Raw genomic sequence first — 25,675 nt, forward strand, 5'->3', positions numbered from 1 at the left:
CTTTTTTTTTTTTTCGAGCGAATTGAACGGGGAAAGACGAATTACAGAGTAGAAAGAAAGGAGTCGACGTGATGGCGAGTTGTTAGAGAGAGGAAGAACGAGACGAAAGAGGAGCACGAGCAGGAGAGTCGTGTGGAGCGGAGAGAGAGAGGCGAGAGAAGGTGGAGGTATGCTGCGCAGCCGTGGGAACCAACTGCCGCGAGTGAGCGAGCCTCTGTCTTTCTTTCTCTGCCTTAAGCCGGTTTCTTCGCGTTCTCTCTCCTTCACGATCGCCTCGTCCATTCTATCCTCGTTTCTCTGTCCGTCGAACACGGAACGAGCAGAGGCTGTTTCTCTTCCTTTTCATCATTCAGGTTCCTCTTCTGTGTTAGTATATATGTATATATATATATATATGTCCAGAAAAGGAATATACGACGGTGTCTCTTTTGCAGTGCCTCTTTTCCTTCCTTTTCCTTTTCTCACTTTCAACGTTACCTTACTGCTTACGGTGCGCTTTTTTGCGTCTATCTTCTTTCTTCCCTCTCTTTCCTTCTTTCTTTTTCACACAGTGTATGTGAATACATATATAAATATATTCATATATGTTCTTGTACATATACATTTACGTACACGATGTATATGTATGTGCAAGTACACCGTCCCTTTCTTTCTCTTTCTTTTCCCATATCTTTCTTCTCATTCCTTTTCATTCAAATCTTCGGTCTCTCTCTCTCTCTCTCTCTTCTTCCTCTCTCCTTGTCCATCCTTTGCTCATCTTTATATCTCGTTCCGCCGTGGCAGAACTGCTAACCGGCCACTGAACACACCCAACACATTGTTCTTAGGATGCCTACGCGAGGCTTTTTCAGGTTTTTGTCGGCTTAATTCCGATCCCCGTAATAAATTAGCGGCCGATCACGGTGGCATTTGTCTCCTCGACAATTTATTTCCTTCCCCCCGCGGCTCCAGCCCCCCTCTCGATTCTCCGCCTCCGCGGACCGTTCGTTTCATCGTTCCTTCTTTCTGGCCTCCATTGCGCCTCGCTTTCGTCCTTGCCGCGAGAGAAAAGGGCGGTCTGCCTCTTTCAGCTTTCCTTCTCTTCTCAGACATCTACACCTTCCGCTCCATCCTCTCACCCTTTCCACCTTTTCCCTTCTGTTTTATCCCCATCGTGCTTTTCTTCTCTCTTCCCTTCCTTTTGTTTTTTTTTTTCATCGTTCCATCTCTGTTTCTCTGTGAACGAATGCGCCCCATCTCGAAGGTTCAACAGAGGACTAAGGTATACCGCGGAATTCACGCTGGAACTTTCTAACGTGTACACGCATGTGACATACCTGCGGCCCCTCTGCCTTTTCGTTCTTTTCCCGGTGACAAATTGCCTCGTGATTTTACGGGATATATATCGGCCAGAGAAATCGCCGCGGCCTTTTTTCCTACGTTGCCTGGTATTCCAGGGACCTTTTGTCTACGATTTTTTGATTAAAGACTCGAAAGTGACGAAATTCTAGATGTTCGTTCTTAACAGATCCCTATATGTAGTGTGTATATGACGAAACACTTGCCTGTTATGTTATATACATATTATTATTATATTATGAACGTGTCGCAATGCTAAGCATTTAACTTGCAATCACATCTTGGAATTCTCTTGTAAGAGAATTCGGTTGTGAGTGTAAGTTAGTAGAGCTAGATCCGTTTCGGTCGATCAATACTAGTCGTTTGTTAGCGAAGGAAGCATTCAAAAATTACATTTTACAAATCTTGGCAAAACATTAAACAGTATATCATTTGCCTACAAGTTTTAGCTCGCGTTACCCACTGGGATCTCTCGACGTATCAAATATTCATAGAAATGAAACCTACCCTCGGTACTCGATACACAAACGTAGTTCAGTTTCAGATTTAATTATCCAATTTGCATCTATCACGCCATCGAGGCACGATTCATTAGCAATTGCAGCAAAACAGTTCTCGCGCAGCGGAGTATCGCGTTTCAAACGACGATCAAAAGGGTGTACACCCATGCGCACGACGTACAAATCACCCATTCGTCAGGTGCTATCACGAATCGTGGAAAAACCGGGTTAAATCGTTCTGTTTAACCCGCAGGGAAAAAGAGGACGGGCCCGGCTGCGGGAGAGAGAAAGATAGGTGTAGGGATACACGCAAAGCGGATTTCTCACACGAGCGATGCTCGACTCGGCTTACTACGCGCCAGGTCATCGGGGATCTCTGAATAATGAAATTGTTCCCAGTGCTCGCGGCACGTCCGAGTTGCCGGCTCGTTTACGCGAACAGGAACGGCAACGATGATGACAGAGAGGCCGGATATAAACATTTATTATTCACGGTGCGGCAACGACTAACGAGGTCGTGTGTAATACCAGCCGCTCCTCGACCATCTCTCTCTCTCTCTCTCTCTGTCTCGATAGTCTCCTTGTTTGACTGTGTCAGGTACACACGCATGCCGATATAGAACCATGCGTGTGGATGTGTACATACTCGTGCGTGTGACGTTAATAATTAAACGTCGCATTATCACTGCATGTACACGTACGGAGCACCGCGTGTACGGCACGTACTTATTACACAATAATGTGCCGCCGCGCCGGTGGACGAACGACAGCGGCGTGCACACGATGCGTGTGCACGAGTGCGTGTGTCGCCGCGGCGTGGGCCGTACGCTCGTCCATAGGGAGTATCGTTGCTGGATTTATGGTCGTGCGAGCGATTCGACGCCTACACCGGTGCCTTTCGCGCCCGGATTTCTACGCAGAGACGTGCGAAATCGTTCGATTCGCGCTTGCTTCGCTAACCGTTTCTTCTTTGGCTAGATAATTAGGTTCGAAGTGGAAGTCGATACGAACAGCTTTAGCGAAGACATTATTTCCCTTACACTAACAATAATTCGGTATTAATTATTAATTAAATTAAAAATAGCGAATCGAGTTTAGAATACAATCGGTGTGTTCGTACTCTGTACACTCGCGTCGTTTCAATGTATAATTAGAAACGAAAGAAATATATATCCCGTCGACTTGTTTATTCTCAGCTCGTTAAAGACCGACGATAAACACATTTGATAAGCGATCTTTGCGCAAGCGGAAAAATATCAGACGCAAGATCGCCTAGGCGAGTAACGTAAAAAGCCGAGGAATTTTCCGAGTTAACAGAAACCTTATCGAATTCTCCGATCAACCGAATGATCAATTACAATTACTGTTCCGTTAATACGAATCAACGTAACGATCGGGTCGTGCGCGGGAATTAATAGATCGCCGGTTGCGTGTCTGCAGAGACAAACGTAATTTCTGTTACACAATACGCGGTCGCGTGTGAGGCCCGTTCTGCATACACATGCACACAAGTGTATATGTCCACTTGTAGCCGTATATATCCATAATGGATAATGCAAACAAGAGTATAACAGGTTTCCCCGGAACGACGACGACGATGGCGACGAAAGTATTCCATTAAAACGGTCTCCAGCGCGATGTGGATCGATTATTTATTTTCGAGACCAATTAACCATCCCTCGGTAATTCTTGGTCAAACGGAGCGGACGAGCACGTGCCATCGGTGGAGAAACGCTTGTCGCATGATTTATATCCGGTTGGTCGTTATAAAAGTTAACCCTCCTCTGTTCGAAGCGCCCTCGTCCTCTTCGCCCTTCTTCCTTCACGGTAATTCGAAAAGCTGGAGGGAAAGAAGGGGTTCGTCGACTCGTGTACAGAGAGGGTTGAAGGTACCCGCGGCCTAACACGCTCTGTCGCGCCTCTATCTGTCCGCAACGCATGACCTCGGCTCGAGTTCCGCCAGGTTTTTAGGCACGCTTCGCCAAAGGGACACACGCACCCTTCTAATGCGTGGCAGGTGCGCACGTGACGCGATCGGCCAGCCCGCCTCTGGAACGTTTAATTTATTGTTAATTGCGTGACGCGATGGCACGCACAGCTGCCCCGCTTTTTCGCACCGAAACGTGGACACTTGGGTTCACCGTGTTCTCTCTGTGTCGTTCGCGTATCTTCCACTTGGCTTGCTTTTGCGATCGAACCTATCGCGTTAAGTGATTTATATCGTTGTTCCACGCTCGCACATTTGCTAATCTTAAGCACAACGACTGGCAAAATTTATTCCAACAGGTTAAGTAAAATGCAAGCAAAATAGCTTATGGAGGAAACGAAGTTGTAATGTTATTAATTTCGAGGAAATTGTTAGTAATCGTGAGTTCTTTGATGTAGATATATCGATCTTTGCACAAACTGACGTAGATTTACACACGCCTGACTCTCATTAAAAAATACCTTGGATACATGGTACACTTTATTAACAATAGTATGATAAAAGTCTCTTTGATAAAAATGGTTCATAAGCATCGATATCATTTCCTAATTAAAGTCCTCGCTATCCTGACCGTGTTAAGTGTTCAGTGACTTACAAGCAGCGGTATAAGTAACTGTATAAGTCGATAGGGGTAGCGGTTAAGATAAGTAATAGGATTAAGCTTGGCGTCTCATCGAAGTTCACCAACCTCCTCTCTGTTCCCAGGGCACATTCTCGCTGATAGTGGAGGCTTATCACGACGCAGACAACACGACACACCACTCACCCGGTAAGTAACCTTTTCTACCCTTCTCTCTCTATCTTTCGTAATTCTCTCTTCCTATTAAGCCTTCCTGAAGACTGTATCTGGTCTCTGTAGCGTTATAGGCCCCGCGTGTGCGCCTCGTATCGGCGGCACGAGTGCGCTCGCACGCGCTTCGAATAAAAAAAAAAGACAACGAAGAACGAAGGATGAAGGAGATGAAGAGAGGAAAAAAAAGAGGAGATGAAAGGAGAGGTATGGAGGAAGGAAGGAGCATGATATTTTAAAATTAGTCCTCTCTCTCTCTCTTTTTCTCTATGTATAGTTCTAAATACGGAGAAGGTTTTAGAAGTTTTGGGCATGTGCAGTCCAGCTGGGTCGTGGCTCTCGATACCATGCATCGAGTTCGAACCAGCCGAGAACCCACTTCCGGCCTCTGTGCACGACATTCACCAGAGACGTAACCTCCTTGTATACTTCCTCTTCTTCTTTTATAAGACCTCCGATACTCTTTTCGTCCTCTTCTACTTCGTACGGTTTCGATACGTTCAACCTCCGGAGGGACAGGTCTCTTCCTGTGCCGCACATTTCCGCGGACAAATATCGTTGCTTTTTTCTCAATGCTGCGGTTCCAGCTCTCAGTTAACCGGTTCTCCGTTTCTTCTTTTCGAGCTTTCGGTCGAAAGTCTTGTGAATTTGTCTGATGAGGATTAGTGACACCGACAGAAGATATAGTTTCCTTCGTTTGCGGTTGTAATAGTTCGTAACTCGTAAGAAGATCGAATCGAATGATTGTCATTCCTTAACAAATACATATACATGTATATTTCGTTCGAGTCCTGGAAACTACGTTTTCAAACGCGCAGCGTATTCATCTGCTACCGTACATCATTTATTGTGTCATTTCCCAACGGCAAAGTTACATGTACGTATTTTGTTTTAACATTGTTAGGATCTTCGAATTCCTGCATTTCAATCTCGTTCCTATTTCAACAGAAGAAAGATAACTTGAAGGACGTAATAGGCTAATGCAAACAAAAGATACGGTAATACTCGTAATTCTAGCGAACATCTGCGTCCTCTTTCCCAATTTTCATCCTCTCACCGCAAATCGCAACCGCGTTGCCAACATTCTGCCGATAGTTCCAGCTGTACTCTCGAGTCTTTCTTCCCCCTTCGTGACTGTGTCTGTTCTCGACCCATTTTCAGTTATGTTTCCTTGCTCATTACCGCGACGCGTCCACGTGCACAAAGTGGTCGGCGCTCTCTGTTGTGTCATAGCGTACGGAGAACAGGCAGAACGAGGGAAAGAGAAGCAGCCGGAGGCGCTAGTGTTTCCTTCCTGTGTAACCGTAGCACCTAGCTTCCAGCAACGCGCCACGGTAATACGAAACCCTCTGTCGACGAGGATATGGATGTATCCTATGTGTACCCGGCTAACCCGGGGTTCTCGTCTATCGAACTCTTCTATGCTAGCCGATATTTTGCCGAGAAACTGCGGAAGTTTTCTATTTATATTCTTTGATGTCTCGTCGAACCTTTTCTGCTTTTTTTCATAGTAGATCATCTCGTAGCAAATTAAAACACAAATTAAGCTTTGAGAACGAGTTGTTTAATTTTAAGTTTCAGCCGGTATCGTTAAATCGTAAAGTAATTATATCATGTTCAAATTAAATACTGTGAAATCGAGTGATCCTAGAGATTGAGAAACCTAAATTCGTTTAAGCATTTACAGAATGAAAGAAGGGGATGTATAGCTTCGTCAAGTGTATCATGCGAAAATATAGAATTCACAGCTTTTCCAAGTATAGAATATGAAATCTTGCTAACTGTAAAACATAGCACGCAGAATTCTCATGATTTTTGAGTTGATTCCACAAAAGAAATAAAAGTAACTGGCTCGATCGATAGTTGTATAAATCTTGGCATAGTATAACTATTGAGCGAAACGAAAGCGCGTATCCATTTACATCTCCAAGTATTGTAGTACAACTTATCAGTGTTACCAATTACCGGAACGACTCGTCGATCCAGTGATACCCTAATTTCCTTCAATTTCCGCAGATGATGGTCGCGAGCACGCTCGAACGCGATAATCGTCGCACGGTTTCGAGACACGACATTCTCTCGTTAAAGCATGTACTCCGGGAAAACATGCATGTAAATAGCCGAAAGACGAGTAGCACTGTTTATTGCTTCCGCATCCGGGGAAAGCTCAGTCAGATTGGCGAGATAAAAGCGAATTAAACGGTCGAACGTGAGTCCCGAAATAACGAAATTCAATTACCGTCCTGGCGTGATCCTCGCACTCGATGGAAGCGTAGGTAAAGCAATGTGCTTGGGTATGCACACACACACACACGCGCGCGCGTATATAAGAGCCACGCATGAGAGCGTTGCACGGCCACGTATAGCTTCCGGTCTCTGGTTCATTCTAATTGCCAGCCAGACACACAGGACCTCGGGAAAGAAATTAAGCGGTCTCGCTCTTCTTGCTATGCTTCAGGCCTTCTTGATCTTTTAAGTTTAGAGTGACGCAGCTAGACCTAGGGATCCGAGATATTTGCTCAATCGGATGAAAATCATTCGGTGCATTAAGAGTCGTAATAGCGGTATATATAATTTGAAGCTTCGAGAGTATTAATTAACCTAGAGGCGTTTGAATTTTCAATGATTTTTAACATAACGTTGTCCAATATTAAATAAAATTAAAGGTATCACTTTATGAAATGTAGCAGTGGACTGGGAGGTCAGTCCGACTACCATGATGATTCTTAGCGCGACTTATAATACTTCTTTTATTTGCTCTGACACATAGTATCCTTCGGTAATTTGGTACGCTAAAAATATTCCTGTGGTTTCAAAGCTTGCAATTCCGTTTCTACGAAATGTCGTTTCGCAGTGCGATCCTCGGCTCTAACTTTTTAATCAAACTTCTCCGATGTACTACGTAAAATGGTAATTCCGCGAAACAACTTCCTCGACATTCTACTCTTTCATTCTGCTGATTAATATCATTACTCAAGCTGAAACTTTTCCGCGACATCCTACGAAGAAGAAAAAAGAAACTGTGGTTCTACGGAAATATCTGGCCGAAAGGATCGCTTCCGCTACTTTTTTAATGAAATTTCTTCCGGTTCTCCGCGAAGCTTCCTAGTCCCACGAAGGCTCCACAGCTGCGCAACTCGAGAAAAACTCTCTTCTGATCCCCGTCGAAGCGGCTAATTACGAAGGGAATCGAGCTTGGCTTCCTTTGTTTCAAGCTCGCCCGAGAACGGAATTCCTACCGTTATCCCACAGATGTACCTGCCCGGCGCATCCGCGGCTGAAAAGAGACAAACCGAGACGAAGCAAGAAAGATGGAAGAGCAACCACGCTCTGCCATTAATATAGTACGACGCGCGTTTTGTCCGCTTGGTTCTCGTATGTTTGGACATACCCTGGGCCCCTTTATCGCCGAAACACACCGCGCACATTGTGCTCGGAATTTTGTGTGCACCAGCCGTGTATATCGTCCGCGCCACGCACAATATAATGCCCCCAACGTACTGGTGAAACGAGCCCTTTATTGCTGTTCGCGTTGCTCGGATGCTGCTTCCTTTCTCAGGCCCACACCGTCCTCCGTCTCTCTCCCTCCCTTTCTCTATGTTACTAACCTCTCTTTTCTCTCCTTCTCTTTTCCTCTTCGCCACACGATGCGTTCGTTTGCCCGTTGCCCATAAGCCGAAGATACACAACGTGGTTGCTCGAGGACCGCACCTGCGCCACGAATTATCGTTGGAATTATTTCTCGTTCCGTTTCCAGCAGAAACTTGCTAGGGAAATACGGTTAAATCGAGCAAAAGTTGGCCCTTTCTTCATCACTCTCTTTCCAGTCGATTCTTGATTTTCTCGAGATTCCGTTGATTCTGGATCGGATGAACCGAAACTGTGAAGATTCGACGTTCTATTATGAAACTTGAGAAGAAGTAACACGTAATCCCGTTGATAATAGAATCCATAGAATCGATTACAATGGAATCGGAACGATTAAACTTCCATTAAACTTTCCATTAGTCTCTTCGTTATGACGATCCAACTAAGCAGTTTCTCTAAAAGTATCCTTAATATAATATAATAGAATTTATATTCTTTCGTGATCTTTAGAAGATTAAATGCCCAAAAACACTGATTTTGGTAACACGAGTCTCCGTTTCTCGTCTCGTTTATCGAACGAAAAGGCGCGAGTGAGGCAGCAGCCAGAAGAGAATCAGCAGAGAGGAGGTCTCGTTTGCGGTAACGCGGTTCGTTAAACGAAACGAGACGCGGCTGGATTTACGACGGTTTTGCGGTGCGGCAGTGTGTACAGAGCAGCTTGAACGGGAACTCGGGTATAGCGAGCAGAGAGGAGATGGCTTACGTCATCGTCGATTGTCAACCGCTCTCCATCGTTTTTCCCTTTTGCTCCTGTCGGGACAGGGGACACGCCGTGTGCACGCGGCCGCGTGTGCACTGTGCACGTCGTGCGCGTTCCTCGCGGCGCACCTGCCATTCCACAGCCGAACGATAATGAGCGAGCGGAGTAATTGGTCCGCTGTCGCGCGCATGTACCCGCCGTGATAACACAGAACTGGCCTGGCTTGTTCCCGGAACCCCGTAATTCGTCGAATCGACGATGAGATATCGAAAAATCAACCTGCATGCATATCTCCTTGCCTCGTCAGTTGGTAACAAAGCTGTATTAAGATGTTTTATCGGCTGCTAATTAATCGTTAAGTGCGTTTTCTCTTATCTTTCGTACAGTTGTACGTACATCCCTTTTTTTAAGCTTTTTTTCTTCTTGCCTTTGTACAGTTTTTTATCCTGTTAATTATAGGTAAACAGGACTCGTTAGTTACATCATACTGAATTTTCGTATTTGCTTAGTCTTCCAATTTCCGTGCTAATTCGAACAGTTCGACGTTGACGAAGGGTTCTTATCGCGTTTCATTCATAAATCATAAATTTAGTCCGGGTTCGTAGAGGCGGATGACTTAGAAGTTGCGTGTGTGCGTGTGTGGTTCGACGGAGGGTGTCGATCGAAGGGTGGAAATCGAAACCGACCGCAAGCCCTCGAGTTACATTTGAAAGTTACGATTTAAGTCGTAAAGTCTCGCCCAAGCGAGTTTACATTCATAAGAAAATAACTACTGGTAATCTGTTACCTTTAATTATACGGTTATACAGACTGTGATATTTACTCGATACACTTATACATACCTTGATGAAATCCATGCTGCTCTACAAATCGATCAAAGCGTTCAGTTACGAATGCTAATCTACGTAACCATAAGTTATCGGTCTTCTCGATATCAGAACGTAAAACCTGTAACTCGCGAGACCACAGTGAAACGACGATACGGATCGTCAGAGGCGGCGCAGTAACCAAAGCTCGTCTCAGCTTACAAGCCTACAGTTTGACACGATTAATTGATCTACAAAAACAACAAATAAACATGTTCTGTACAAAGACGTATGCCGCGTATGATTTATTGCTGACGATATGTGGCGACCAGTGGAACGATGATGTCGTTCGAAGAGGCTAGCTATCCGCGACACAATGATCCAGGTTACGAGAGTTTTTTCCGCGATAGAGGAGCCACGGTGGTTGAGTAATGCATCTGGCTACCTGCCAGCTCGGGGCTATCCTTCGACGACCGCTCGTTTCTGAATGAACAATAGAAAATGTCTGGCTACTCGCGGCGCTGCCGCCGCGTCGTTAATGAATACCTTGAATCGGCCTGGCCTCGAGTTCACCGGGCGTTTTACAGGTGCACACGCAGGCGTGCACGCAGCCGTTCCACACTGGAGGAACGACTGCCAAGCGTTTTCTCCCGGAATAACGCGTTCACGTCGAGAAGGAAGTCGCGCTAAGACCGGTCACGAGCGAATGATCCACCTCTTCACCGGCGTCTTAGATCAACATGTATTTTCATTCAGTTTTATCGTCTCTTTTCACGCAAATTCAGACTTTTTTTTATTTTATTTTATTTTATTTTATTTACTGTACCTTTATATACGCTTTGATTTTCCTGAAAATTTTACGCGTCTTTCCTCTCTTTCTTCGTAAGCTTAAATTCTCGCGATCTACAGAATCTATACATCGAGTTGGCAACAAAGTGATCGCAGATTTTGTCATTAGGTGGTATTGACAAATGCGCAATAACTTAGTTGCCGACCCAATATATCGTACAGATCGTGCGATCTTAAGATCGTCGCTCGATGATCGGATAACGGAGATTCGAAAAGGAAAAGAAGGGGTTTAGGCAAAGACATTGTTTAAGAGGAGGAATTTACGCGAAACACGCTGCATTTGTTTGAAGATTCTCTGCCTTATTCGAGCGATATGAAATTATCATACAACGAGTTCATCGATCTGTCTATCCCGATACAAATAAGACGTTTGAAATTGTCCAAGAAATTGTCATAGAACATAGAACACTTTTGAAACATCGTTATTAAAGCCCTCGTCTCACTACGATCTTCATTGCGTTCCGTTGATTCGCATCCGACATTAGTCGCGAACATAAACGATCCGCCTATACGCGAACATGAATAATTCCGTTTTAATGGTACAATGTTTAATGCATGAGCAAAATCCACACGCATAGACACAGGAAACAATAGGGAGTTTCTCGTTAACGAACAGCCAGGAAATCAGTTTCTTGATACGATTTTTCAACGTAAACAGACCGCTTAAGAACCGTTCTTTCCCCTTTTACATCCTCCTGGATCTATGTCTAGCCGTTAGAAAAAAATACCGATTCATCCGAAAAGCAAACGAATAAAACGTATATAGAGGCTGGATATAGAAGAAGCGGTGGAAAAAGATGGAAGCATCGTGCCGTGCGAATCGACGCCGAAGACGAAGGACGACGAAACGAAGTCGATCGCGCGTACACACGTCCATCTGCGGTGGTGGCGTGCGAACATCGGCGTTTTCAGAACTCGTAACAGCATCACCTGGGAAGATAGGCTCGGTAAACTGCTTCTCCCTCGACTCCCGTTTCGCCGACAGCGAAACGTTACTTCCCTTCTGGGAACAGAGGGCCCTGGGTATCCTGTTTAAGTATTGCCGGGCACGCCATCGGCGAATCCTGCGTTTCGTCCTTTTATTTCTACTCTTCTTTTTATCTTCTTTCATTTTGTTTTTTAACTTCTTTCCTCTTTTCTTCGTCGATTCCCTTCCCTACTTCGATCTGCCTGTTCCGTCGATTATTTATTAATAATTTCAGATATATGTTTGCTTTACAAACATTGTACGAGTATGTTTAGTTAGGCGATACACTGTGTATTTTACTTGACAATAATATATACTCACGTTCCCAACGAGACCTTTAGTCGCGAGAAATCTCAGTTTTGGTAGTTTCCTTTTTTCGTACTTACCGTCTCGCCGCTCGTATTCGTCAAATATTCGGACGATTATGAGAAATTGAAATGCGCAGAAATATCGAAAGTACGTGCTCGGGTGAAATAGGCTTGTTGTGGACTTTGCGATTCCTGTCAGACTCGAAAGGTCCGTTTTCCGACGGTTGTCGCCGCGCGATATGTTCACGGTTTTCCGAAGCTTCAAACAGGCGTCGCGAAAATCGTTGGTCGGCTGATTCGAAGCGCGCGATCTTCTTACGATCCAATTCGAATCAATTGCTGTTTGTATCTCGAAAACACCTCGAACGCATCTCGAAACCTATCCTTCCCTCGGCTATACCAAAACTCTCTTTTCGCCCAATTTCTACTCGCGAGTTTTCGCTGGCGATTACTGGCGCAAAGTAAAAAAGAAAAACGGAGGCTCTCGAAATTCAACCAAGTTTCAAAAATAGACCCCTGGCGATCGCGAGACTGGTGCGGTGAACCGTTCATTAGGTTCATCACGGAGGCCCTGAAGGGAACCGAAACCTAGAACGAAAAGAAAAGAAAAGAAAGAAAAGGATAAAAAAGAACAGGAACACGGAGGCTGACCACTTAACTCTTCCTTACGCTACCGACCACAACAACGTAACCATACAGCACGGTCGATGTATACTACTCGACCCATTTGCCCGTGCCATGAGTCTCTCGCACGAACATCATGAACTGGCCCAGTCGGGCTTGCTTGGACCTTGTGTGCATCGTGAGACGCAGCTTTTTCGGTAGGGCACCTGATCCAGGCTTGAACGACGGAGAAAGATGGACGAGCCCTCCCCTAATCTGTTGGCCCATTACGATAATACGTTTAGTAGGAAGCCTGAACCGTGTGTGCTCTTCTTCTTCTTCTTCCTTCTTCTACTTTTATTCTGTTGCGAAAACAGGTAGGCAATGGTAGAAGGAAGAAGAAGAAGGAGGCAGCCAGGAGAAGTAGAAGAGGTGGAGATACATAGAAAAGGAAGAGGGTAGTAGTTTGCGTGGTGGCGGTGTAGAAGAGAAGGAAGAAGAAAAGAAGAACGCCTCTTTCCCAGAGCCACAACGTGGTGGTATACGCTTACTCTCTTTGTGCCGGATGCGTGCCGCCGGCGGAGTAGCAATAGCGGACGAACGTCCGGTCTGCCCTCTCTCTTACTCTCTCTGTCTCTCTCGCCGGAGGCCGATGCACTTCGATCGCATCATTGGGCGCAGCACCACCACCTCGCTCCTCCTCTCTCTCTCTCTCTCTCTCTCTTTCTCTTTCTGCCCTACCGATGGACATGCTTAATTACTTTTAGCGTTTCGTGCCGCACTCTCTCCCTCTGCCGTGGACGATTGATCGATCGAGATGCGCCAAGACGATGATGATCAACAGCGATCGATCTTTTAGTACTCCTTCGAGGTCGGTTCGTGCTGATTTATGAAACTTGGAAGCGTCAAATTTCAGACTTATCGTATCGATCGCGTTGTTATCATCGGTGTATTTCACGATAGATTTTTGAATACGCTTTCGATTTAGTGTCACCATGTCGATCAGCGACATTTTGACGCGTGAAATTGTCGCGTTGAAGAATCGTCGTAGTAATTGTATCGGAGGGGTTGTTCGATCGTATACAGCGAGAGAGTATAGAATGATAGGTGGTATTGTTGGGGATGTTTGTGGGGGAAAGGGCGACACGCGGGACATCGCGGACGTGTCGAAATCAATGGGTGGTAAATTGGAATTGATTTCAACCGGGGAAACGGTGCAGTTAATTGTATCGTATCAATCGGAGCGAATCTCTTGGCAAATTCAGTTGAATTACAGCGAGGTTAATCGATCTCCTGGGAAAGCAATATTGTCGTACTGTAAACAAAATTATTGCTTCGTGTAAGAAAAGATTGGGAAAAAGAGTAAAAATATTTTAAGACGGTTTCATAGCGTAGAAAGAAAAAGATGCAACGAAAGCTTGATAGCGCTTAACAGTAATTAAACGGATAACCCAGTGAAAGAATTTACATTTTCCAATTGTCAGAAATAACAAAGATAGGAGGAAATATGACAAAGTTTTAACAAAGACAATTTTCTTAATTTCCAGAAAAAGTACTGATAACCAGGCTGACGACGCAAAAGTGGCTGGACGTCGGGCCGAATTGGACCGAGGACGAATACAGAAGCGCACACGCGAAGATGGTGTACGAATATAGGGTGACTTGCGTGGCGCACTATTATGGAAAGGGTTGCGAAAACCTGTGCAGGCCGAGGGACGACAATTTCGGTCATTACAGCTGCAGCCCGTCCGGAGAGCGCGTCTGCCTCTCTGGATGGAAGGGTGACTACTGCAATACACGTAAGTCTACTCTCTTTTTATTTTCTCCTTGCAGCGCCTATTATCGTACACGTAATATGCGTGCACTCCCACGCTTCCCATCGCGACTGCATCGCGCGTGACATCCCTCCTTTTGTAGGAATTCCGTGTATGAAATTACAGAGACGATCCTCTCTGACGTTCTCTTTCTTCTTCTCTCCGTCACTCTCCTCGTCTCTCTGTTCATCCCTTGCCCCGTCCGGCTCTGTGTCTCGCGTCCTCACCGCCGCGTAATTTATACCGTTCACTGGTAATCGGAGAGGCTGTCGAATTTAGGATTTTCTTCCGTGCTTGTTCCGATGACACGCGAAAAGGACGAGCAACGTGATTTGTGTAACAGGGTTAAATGACGTGGGAAATTATGCGAGCGGAGAATCAGGGGAAGAGTTTGTAGAATTGCAAGTGTCGTGTGAGTGGCAACGAAAGTGGTCGTTACGACAGAGGAACGTATAATTGTACCACGTTTTTAATAGTCACGCTAATCAAATTTCATATATCGATCAACGATTACAATGAAATGTGAAATTACGTTCATTTAGAGAATATGTAGATTTGTCAGCCGATCAAAATTTTCAAATATTTCGCTTCTAGAGCGTTTAAACAGCGATGCGTGGAAGAAGGTAGAAAGAGCCAAGTATAATTTTCAGAAAACTCGCGTAGAATCCATCCGGAGAGGCTAGTCAGTTCGCCTCTCAACGCTTATATAACATTCACTCCAGGACGTTAGTCCGCACCGGCCGGTATATAGCGTTCTCTCTATTCTCGTTCGTAGCACGAAACTCGACAAACTCGACGAGAGTCCACGAAGGAGAGGCCCGGTGCAGTGTCGGTGCAGTGTCGGGTCCGAGCGTGCAGCAGCTTCCCACGCTCGGCTCGCGCGCGCGCACACACATACCAGAAAGAGAGAGCCTTCTCTTTCTGCTCTGGCCCCGCTCTGTACCCCGTGCACCTCTCTATACCTCTCTCATTCTCTCTGTCTGTCTCTCTTCCTCTTCTTTTCTCCCCTCCTCCCTCCTCCATTCCCTTGTTATATCCGTATCTGCTGTCTATCCGTCTCTCCGTGTGTATATACGTGTCTCCTCCTCTCCTTTCTTTCTCTTTCCTCCCCCCTCTCTCTTCATATGTATACGTGTGTGTATGTATACGAGTATATTCTCTCTTCTGGTCGTGTTCGAGTTCGTCTTCTGTATCCAGCATCCTCCTTGTCGCTCGTTCTCGCGTACCTGAGCTCTCCTCTCTCGAGCTTCTCAGGATTAATCTGTACGTGTATGTATATACGTGTAGCTCTCAGTGTCTACATTCCACGTGCACCTCGTGCACGTTCAGGATAATCGTTGATGTGTGGATGGAAACTCCTCCATCGTGTGTGGCTCTTTCAGTCTCTCACCGTGTTGGAGGCTCGTCTCACCCGCATAGACGTGTGGGTGTGCACGCGGATGAGACTGGAACGGGACGACTGGATCGCCACGTAGCTGTCGCTGCGCTTGCCTCTCGATGCTTCTAGTTTACGACGAGCAGGTTACGCGGTGCAGCTGGTGCGAGGACCTTCCAAACCTTCTCTTCCGTTTTGCCTTCGATCGTTTCGATCGGTCTTGCGCTTTCTCTCCTTTGTTTCACGGCCTTTCTTTTTAGCTCTTTTTTCTTGTCTCGTTTCTCTGGTTTGTTGGTCGATGGTTGCAGGAGTGTCGGAAGGATGGATTTGAATGGACTCGGTTTCGCAAGATCCGCGCGCGAGAGAGCTCGCGCGGGAGGCCTTTTTCTCCCCCTCGACGATGGCATCCGAGATCTCGATCTTATTTTGCTTCCTTTGCCAGCGTGCCAAGTCATCGCATTCCCGTCCGCGGCCAACATTCGAGTCAACTCGCTGTCAGGGCAATGGTATTCGCGAATTTCGCCACAATCGCTCGTCTAAACGATCCTATAAACGATCTCGTGATCCATCCAGTCATTAAGACGTTGTTACATACTTGAAATCGTTCAAACCGGACTGTAGATTATTTCGATTCTAAGATCGAACATCGACAAACCTGCCACGATGTTACGAGAATTTTTCTCCTGCCAAACGTTTGCGTCAAATATAGTAACCTCGACTTTGCGGTGAACTGAAACTGACCAACGCTCTCTAAATTTGTAAACCCACGACGCTTTGGACGTTTGTTCGCAGGCAGCTGGCTACACGGTTAATTGTACCTATTTTTCCCAAGTGCGACTATAACCATACGTAAACGCGTGTAAAGCGAATAATACCATAGAAAATTACAAGTGTTGCGAGTTTCGAATCTTCGAAACACCTGTAAACCTCCGTCGATCTTCCCTTAATCGTCCTCCCTGCGCTTCGATAATCCTCTTGTAACGATCGACGAGAGGAAGAGTCAAAGTCGTCGACAGGTTCTCCGGGTGTGTTCTCGTGGCCGTCGTCGATCGGTCGTTGCACTCGTCGTCGAGCACCGGCGCTCGACAAAGTTTCTCCGCGCATTGATTACTAATAGACTACTTACTCTTCATTTCGTGACATTCCCGGCCATTCGTGGAATCGTCTGTTCGTGCGTTGAGTTTCGCGAAGGAAAGTCAGTCTCTGTCGAGTGCCGTCCCTGTCTCTGATAGACGGCGAAAAACGCCGACGACCACACGGTTGCCTCTCGTTGCGATCGCAGGCCGATCTTTTCTCACGTGTGCGGCCAAGCTCACGCCCACGCCACCGTTTCCAGGATTTTCGCCGCCTTCCTGTTCCTCCTGCACCGCCGCCGCCCCCTCGACGCGATGAGAATGGGCCATTGTTGCGATTTAATGCGAGTTCTGGCCCCGTGGACGCGTGCGAGGTCTGGCGACCGGGAAACAGATCGACTACGATTAATCGCCACGTAATGTATGTGACACTCTTTGCTCGATCGTCTTGTCATTGTTCCAAGTGTTTTCTTTTTTTTTCTTTTTTTCTTTTGCGCGAGATTCACAGTTATCGGCGCGTAACACTTCCTTCGTTTATTTTCGCTAATATATGCAACGAATTAGTAGGAAGATAAATAATAGATGTGTTGAAAAACGTATTGAAATTGAACTTGCCTGGCAAACAAGTTTCGTGAGAACGGTACAAAAAGCAATGGAAGCCATCGAGGTTCGGTTTCTAGAAATGGCAAGAGCACACGCGTGTATCGTGTCCTAGCGGCTGTGTACTCAGCGCGTTTGCTCAGCTGACCCGGTGTGCCGCTTTCTGTAAAAAAATGTCTACCACCCGTGGGCAGAAAAATGTGACGAGACCCCCCTTTGAGCAATTATCTTTTCGATTTTATCTGTCCGTTAATCCTGCTGCATTCTTCCACTTACCTTCGATCCAATCTCTCTATTGCTCTTCGAAATCCATCGAACGTAACTGACATCGAAAAGTTAGCAGCGAACCTTCCATTTGAATTCCAATCAACCTGGTAATTCATTAAAAAAAAAAAAAAAAAAGAAAAAAACAGAAAAGGAAGAAGAAAAAGCAAAATACATCGGCTTGCAATTCAATTAATCCATTAACCTTCCTCAATTCCAGTTTCCGTAAGGTAAAACGTAAAGTAAAATTCAAACAAGGGCTGACCCATCGGAGCAGCAGAAAAACACACTGACATAAACGGTTAATCGTTGGAGACACGCAAAAGGAGAAGAAAGGCCGGCGCACAAAAACCAGTCCCTCGAGCATGCTATAACACTGTATATAGCCGATCGTCCTGTAAAACGGGTTAACGAGGCTAGGGGTAGCGGAAGGATAGGGTGGCTGGCAGCCAGGCGCATTTTCGGGGGTGCCTGGACGTATTACAGGGGTTGTTGCAGAGGCAGCTGCAACACGAGCGGGCGAACTACGCCGAAAGAGGCCGAGTGGGCCCCTGACAGCTGCACAGAGGTCGGTGCTTTAACCAACAGCTGCACCGGCCTCGCGTTCACAGTCCGCTTCCATTTCAACCCCTCCCCTGCTCATTGGTCCCCGTCACTCTTCTTCTTCTTCTTCTTCTTGTCTCTCTTACTTATTGAACAGATCCGATGCAGCTACCTGTGGCAGTATTTCCTGGATTTTCCTTCGATGCTTCCTTTCTTCGGCTCTATGTATAACTTTCTATAGAGCAATAGCCCTGTTTAGCGCGTCAGGTAGACAGAGGGAGAATGTTCGATTGAAACTCATTGTCGCTGTTCCACGAAAGGTCAGGCACGAAACGACGCCGCGCCGGTTAACAGTCGGAGACCGGAGAAAAATCGATACGTACGTTGGACACGAGTCGTAAAATTCATTTAGGGGAGCGAAAGTACGTCTACAGGCTTGTGCACGTTTAAATAGAGCGATATCGGTTTCGAAGCGTTTCGTGGTGTCTTTACGTGAAAGGAAAGGTGGAACGCGGTTGTTGTCAAAGTTCTTCGTCAGAAGGGTCTGCTGCGTTGCGCAGGTTGCGATCTCCTCGCGGCTCTTCCATCAGCCGAGGGCCACGAGTCTATTGTCAATGTCTGGCCGAATGGTACCTGCGAATCTAGGACGCTTTCAGCCATGCTTACGCTGTTTCCTGTGCTCCATTTCTTTGACGTACCACCATATAGACTATCGGCCACAAATTTTCAAACTTTTATCTTTCCAATTTAGTATCATCTTTACCGTTACAACAGTGCATTTTATATAAAGACAAATTAAATATATATTATGTAAGTATGGTTGAAAGATGAAATTTTTTCCTTACTGACACTTGATTCGAATTTAATTAACACGGAAGCGACTCTACCAATTCTCTCCGATCAGCTGAGGATGATACATACTTTGCGAAAGATTACCACACACCAATGCCACGACATAGTCTATCAGACGTTGCCGTAATCCCAGGGTTTAATTCAGGAACAGTCGGTTTTCACCAAAGCCAATCCTCCTCTCTTTCTCTCCCTCTTTCTCTCTCCCTCTTTCCAGTCCTGCTTTCGAATTCTTCTTTTTCCAAGGGCCGGTAGAATCTGTGCGATTTGCCCGTTCCTTTCGTCGTCCCGCGGGATCCAGCAACCAAACTCGAGACTCGTTCCTCACGGTTCTCCACTCTATAAATACCATACGCTCCTTAGCGCGTCGAGACTGGCGAGCTCCATCGAGAGCCGCCTTCGTGGGCCGTTGCGCTCGGTGCCAAGGTCACGCGGCCCATCGGCCCTCTCCTGTCCTCTCAGTGGCCCCCACACGCTCTGCCACAGGGTTCATCTTCTCTCCTTTATCCAGACGAACCACCTTCAACCCCTTCATTCAGGAAGACACTAGCCGACCGAGTTCTTCGCACATCTTTTGTCCAGCTTGTTTTCACCTCGCGATCTCTTAACTTTTATATTCTTTCTGCGAGCTTACAGAAACACGTGTCTTTATGAAAGATTGTTCGTCTGTGAAATGTTCTTTCGGTGGGGTTAGGTTGGCCTTGTTTCTTTTTGTTTTTTTTCTTTATTTTCGTTCGGTCGATGGACTTATTCTCTTTCCAGTTGACCGACTTTTCTAAGGCACGGCAAATAATTAAGGAATTAACTTTTGTCATACAGTTTCGAAGGAAGCATCCAACCTGAAAATACTTTTGAGATCTATCCGTTTTCCTGGACTGGGAAAAAAGAACGGCGTATCCTATAGAATGGCTTTCTCATTCATGAAACATCCTTTCGATAAAACAACTTTGCTCTTACGTTCTATTCGATTTTTACAAACGAAATTATAGTCTCTGTTCGTCTAACTTCTACCGATCGAATACTTTAATCTGATCGTGGGTTTTTATCATTTGAATGAAAAATCGTAATTAATGGGAAGAATTAGTTATATCTTTTTCTATTTATATTCCATCTTATTCCAAGTAATTAGGGAATCGACTGTATATAATTTCCAAGTGTGCCATTGAATTTTGCCATTTGAAAATATCGTTAACCACGAATACTTATTGTATTGCAAATAAAAAAATCCACCGTGAACAATTTCGTAGTGTATCGTGTAATTTTTGTATTCGACAAATATCGTCGACCTCGAACTCCCACTTAACGAATTTCAGATAGATTCCGCAACGTATTTTTGGAGAACGTGTGCCGGCGTACAACGTGTACGAAGGATCATTGCGAAATGTAAAGATGAGAGAAGTTAGAACGCAAAGGTTGTTGAAAAATTTCGCGGACGGAAGACACGTGTGCGGGAAATAAAACCGATTGAAGACGCGATAGATGAGCAGAAGAGACGGTGTGGTGGTATGGCAGACGCGATCCGCGATCTATATGCTCGAGGAACGTACGTAACCGAATCGGTGGCTGGCAGCCAACTGAAAGACTTTGGATATATTTGCGGACTGGATAAACTGCGCGACACGTGACACAATTTCGTTACCCTTGCTGGCGTGTGCTGCTATGTGGACGATCTTTCTCCTCGTACCCATCCTGTCCTGCTCTAATTTATTATCAGAATTTGGTCACCAGCGTGGGGGAAACCAAATTGAACGATGTATAGAAACGTCGTTGATTAAAGTATCAACACGTTGTGTGCATTACATTCCTCAAGTTTCGTTTCAAGTATTCTTGGCAAAATTTTTTTATTAAAATGATGTTTCCATGCATACGTTTTTGCTTAGAACTTCATTTCTCCTGTTTGGAAAATATGGCGAGAATAGAAGTAGGATTATTTTGTTTGTAGTGATTTTCTAAATTTATCAAAAATTGTCGATTGCCAAAGAAGACAAACTGTCTTTCGCGCGCGCAGTGTAAATTTCATTGAAATACATAAAAAAAAAAAAGAAAGAAAATAAGAAATTACCTGAACGAACAGCAGAAGGTTTCAAACGAGGCTCGATGTAATTATCAGGCTTCTGAGCGATGTTCTGACATCGTTGTAATACAGTTTATTTCATCTTCATCTCGGTTTTGTTTTCGAGTCAAGGAAAGTGGAAGATTTACAAAATAATTTTGAAAGAAGGCGGAATTGGTCAATTAGCAGGGCGTTAGAGGTGTTTTCACGATCGCAAGATAAGAATCGTCACACGTGACACAATTTTATCATCCTTGTGGGACGCGACCGTGTGAGCGCGAGCGCACGCGCGCGAGCGAGCACCCGACGACGTATCGTTCACTACTACGTGCAGCTATGCAAGGAATCGTGCGGTCAGACTCCTTTCCTATTCAGGATTCCCAGAAAACGGGAACGATTCGTGGTATATATGACATAAATTTTAATTAGACGATTCCCTCCATCGTATGTTCGAGGTGTGAGCGATACCGACTTCGTGTTTATAAATTGGTCCTTTTTGATCGAGGAAGCAAGTACGAGACATTACACATTACCCGTGTGCATCCACTAGAAATTTACAACGGAACTACCATCATTTCGTGGAAAATTTGTGCAAAATTCTTTCTATAAAAATAACTAGCTTCGCGACCTTCAACCTGTAACCTCCGCTCTCCATCTAAACGTCTAATCTCAAAGTCAACCGATCAAAGGATCGTTCCTTCCAAATCCTTTCAAACGTTCAAACTGTTTCATCAATTTTCCGCGGAAAACTGCTTTGCATAATTTACTCTCTGGATAAAGCAACCTCTCTGACCTGCATTGTCCTATCCCAAAAGCAGCGGATCGATTTTCCATTCGAGTTTCTGAACAATTTAACGATTCGATTAACGGCGACACACAGTGGGTCCTTGTACAGAGAAGGAGAGAGAGAGAGAGGAGAGTAGCACGTTGAATTATCGAGTTCTCCTGGTACCCGACTACCTATAGCAGAGGAATGCATCGGGATGCATCGTATGGTACCGCTCGTGCAGTCGTGAGGGACGCGATCGACCTCTTGCGGAGAGTTGCCTTAACCTTTTGGATTTTTTCTTACTCGTTTCAGCCCGCTGCCTGCCCGGATGCGACGAGCAGCACGGACACTGCAGTCGACCCGACGAGTGCATGTGAGTATACGCATACAATCTACCATTTTTCTTTCTCTGTCTTTTCCCTTCATGATAATGTGTACATGTAGCCAACTTAGTCTTCTTCTTCTTCTTCTTCTTCTTCTTCTTCTTCCTCCTCATCGTCGTCGTCGGCCTTCTTCTTCTTCTTCTTCTTCTTCGTGCGCCTTTTCTTTTTCTTTTTCCTTACTGATATTACATTCCTGACTCGATACCTGTACGCGTTGTATCATACTCGTGCCGCATTAATAACGACGCGACGCGACGCCTCGATAAACGAGCTTCCCGCGAAAGTCGATCGTTAATGAGTCTAACGCGATCGATGATCCAGCCGTGTTAATTGCCTCACCGTGAGAATATTTTCAGTTGCGTTTTCGAATCCTTTCTCTAACGAATCATCCAAATTCTGCCTACAATCGTTTATTTATAGTCGAACCTTCTCCTCGAATTTCAGTTTATTAATTATTTATCGTTTACAATTTCTAGATTATCTATTTATTCGGAAGTCGTTACGACACTGTGTACAATTATCTATTGCTATAATCCTTTCGTTTCCTGAATTTCCATTTGCCAATTATATTTCGTTATATCTATCGATTATTTATTAAAGATTAGGGTGCTGCTTGGCAAACAGTAATAGTTATTAACGACCACCTGCATTTATTGAATTATGAAAATCTTGGCAATCTAATATCGTTCCAAGATTATTGAAAATATCGAATAATGTATACCGAAGTGGATTGCATATCGAATTATCCAAGCAACTATACTATATATAGTATATAGTATATAGTATTACCTACCAGATAGTATTTACCTACAAAATATCGGAATTCTCGATTCGTCGTAAATAATTTGAGAAAACTGTTCGCCTTATCCAATCAAGTATTTCCATTAGCATAGCTACCAGTTTCCGCGATTGGGTCGCGCCATTCAATTTTCCCTTGACTCGAGGATCGGTGCGCGATTAGAATATCATCGGCGGAACTCGTTTCCGGGTGTTGCGATTCCCCTCGTTCCTGTTTCACCAGTAATTTTACAGTCAGAGGCGCGTCGTGCACGATGATCGTCGGGGGTCGAAGAGAACGAACAGGAATTCGAAGCAGCCGACTTGTTTCCGCCGTAACGAGAGAACCGATCTCGCGACCAACACGAATTTTCCCCTCTCGCGTCCTTTTATTCGATTCTCGTCTTCTTTTCTCGCGTTTACGCCACCCTTTACCTTCGTCTATTTCCAAAGTCGCACGATCGTGTCGTTGAACCTTCTAATTCGACTCGACGAGTGGAAAAAAGAACACGCTGACTAGGGGCAGAGATCGATTCGGGAATTTCTGTATTTGTCGAGAATCCTGCTCTATAAATATGCCGCTGCCTCGACCAACTCTTTATTGTTCTTGTCGACGCGCGAATTTTTTCTCGGCTGAAAGAGAAGGTATTCTTCTTCTCACCCTCGAGTTTTAAGTCTTAGACGATTCTAGAGACGCGTAGAATGTGAAATTCGATCGCTGTTTTCGCTATCGAAAAATACGCGAATTTTTTCAAGAATCGATGCAAATTATGTATTTTTTCGCATATCTTCCATTTCAATTCGTTTGGAGAAAGTTTTATGCCCGTTAAAAGTTCTGTTATCAATGTCAATGGGATTACTCGATTTAGCTTCCGTATGTTATTTATCCAATTTTTTTTATTGTTGTGAATCATCGTAGATCGTTATTAGAAGTTATCACGAAGCATCGTTGGCTGGCGATCATAGGAACACAACGATTTAGCTGTCGAAAATCACGATACTCGAATTTAGGAGGAACGCAGTTAGAGCAGATGAAGATTCCGCGATAATTCCGATCTGTCTCCGCATGGGACTCGAATCTCGGTGCGACGTTAACCCAAGGTTTAGAGTTAACTCGATCATCTAATTACTGTACGAGACTGGGGTTAATTGTCCCGTTAGCCGCAGTCGTCGGTCCCCGTCGAGTTCCCTGAGAGCTCCATCCATGTCTCTCCTCCGCCATTCTCGTCCACTTTCTTTCCCAAGGGTAATTCTCATAAAGCCGTGGAAAAATAATATTTTCGAAAATAGACGGGGCACTCGTCCAGATTGTTCGCTGAGACGCGGCTTTTAAAGGTCCCAGACGATCCGGAATTTATGGGCGTACCGTAGACGCGTAAATAAACAACACACCGAGTCGTCTGTAATAAATTGTTCGTTGAATATCGTGCAAAATACTTTGAGACATTGCGAGGCTTTTGCCGTAACTTTGCTCTCAGACGCGGAGCATCGGTTTTCATGTCCAAGGAAAACCTGTTGCGAAACGAGCATAGAGGTTGCCGACGATTGTAAATTTTTGAATTCCAGTGTAGTTTCATTGGTTATGGATACTTTAAGGATGATCGAACTGCATTCATTTTCTCTTAATTATAAGAGGCGAGAATCGATTCTCATAGAGCAACGTATCGTAAATGGACTCAAGGATAAGAATATAAAAGCAACGTTGCAAGCAGGCTGCAGATATTTGTATAAATTTAGATTTCGTGTGAATGCGAAGTGAATATTAAAAAAAATGAAATCTAAACGAACGTTACTTTCATCCTCTAAATGCTAGAACTAATACCTTGATTCTATAATGTATTATATATTTATTTCTGAAAATTTAGATGACTCGTAAACGCATAAAAACATCCGCAGACTGATCATAAGTACGCAAGATATTTGTGGCGCCAAGGTAGTGATGGATGGTGCAAAAATAGCAACGATCAAACGTTGACAAACGTTTCGAGGAAAGGTTTGGAATAAATAGCTACGTATTACGTGGACAAAGGGTAATCTGTTTTCTGGTTGCGTAACCGTATGCGTGGAAATAGTCGATACGATCGCTAAAAGCAGTTGCCATCTTAAGCCTCGTGGGATGTTGGCCCCATTCGTGATACGTGAAAGAATCGCGGCCCTACGGTGTCCCATTGAAATTTCGGAGTCCATGGCCGGAGCCGTACGTGTTATTGTAACTGAATACCGATGAGGATGCATATCGTGCATCATTTTACGATCTTCCCATCCTTATTTCTTTTAAACGTATCTACCTAATCTCATACCTACGTAATATTCGCAATTTCTCCAATTCTTTTTTGCACCGAATACCGAGATACTTCTAAATATCGGTACTCGAATATACCACTATTTTAAATTACCCTTATCGATAGTCCTGAACATTGGCATTTTCGAATACCGGTATTCCCGCACGCTAATATGCCCAAGTACCGGTATTCGTGCAATTCCCAAACTCCACACTTCTCCTCTTTCACTTCACCGTTCTAGCAATTACTCGATTACCTAAACTCGTCGAGTATCAGTACCCGAAGGTATTCTACCGACTTTCTAACCATATTCTTTTCGTACATTGTTCTAATTTCGCATACGATAGCACTAGGATCAAGAATACGATCGTTTCTCCGTATGGGTACCGCTGAAAGC

At 44.9% G+C, this 25,675-nt stretch overlaps 1 protein-coding gene across 1 annotated transcript in view; it reads left to right on the forward strand.

Annotated features, from left to right (window-relative positions):
- LOC132906986 (neurogenic locus protein delta) overlaps positions 1 to 25,675 on the forward strand; it is a 48,389-nt gene that overhangs the window by 14,792 nt on the left and 7,922 nt on the right. The window contains exons 3-5 of the mRNA XM_060959679.1: positions 4,531 to 4,594; positions 14,044 to 14,295; positions 22,149 to 22,209. Of these exons, the coding sequence (XP_060815662.1) occupies positions 4,531 to 4,594; positions 14,044 to 14,295; positions 22,149 to 22,209 (377 nt within the window). The remainder of the gene's footprint in view (positions 1 to 4,530; positions 4,595 to 14,043; positions 14,296 to 22,148; positions 22,210 to 25,675) is intronic.

Source organism: Bombus pascuorum, chromosome 5 (genome assembly GCF_905332965.1).
Source record: "Bombus pascuorum chromosome 5, iyBomPasc1.1, whole genome shotgun sequence".
NCBI lineage: Eukaryota > Metazoa > Arthropoda > Insecta > Hymenoptera > Apidae > Bombus > Bombus pascuorum.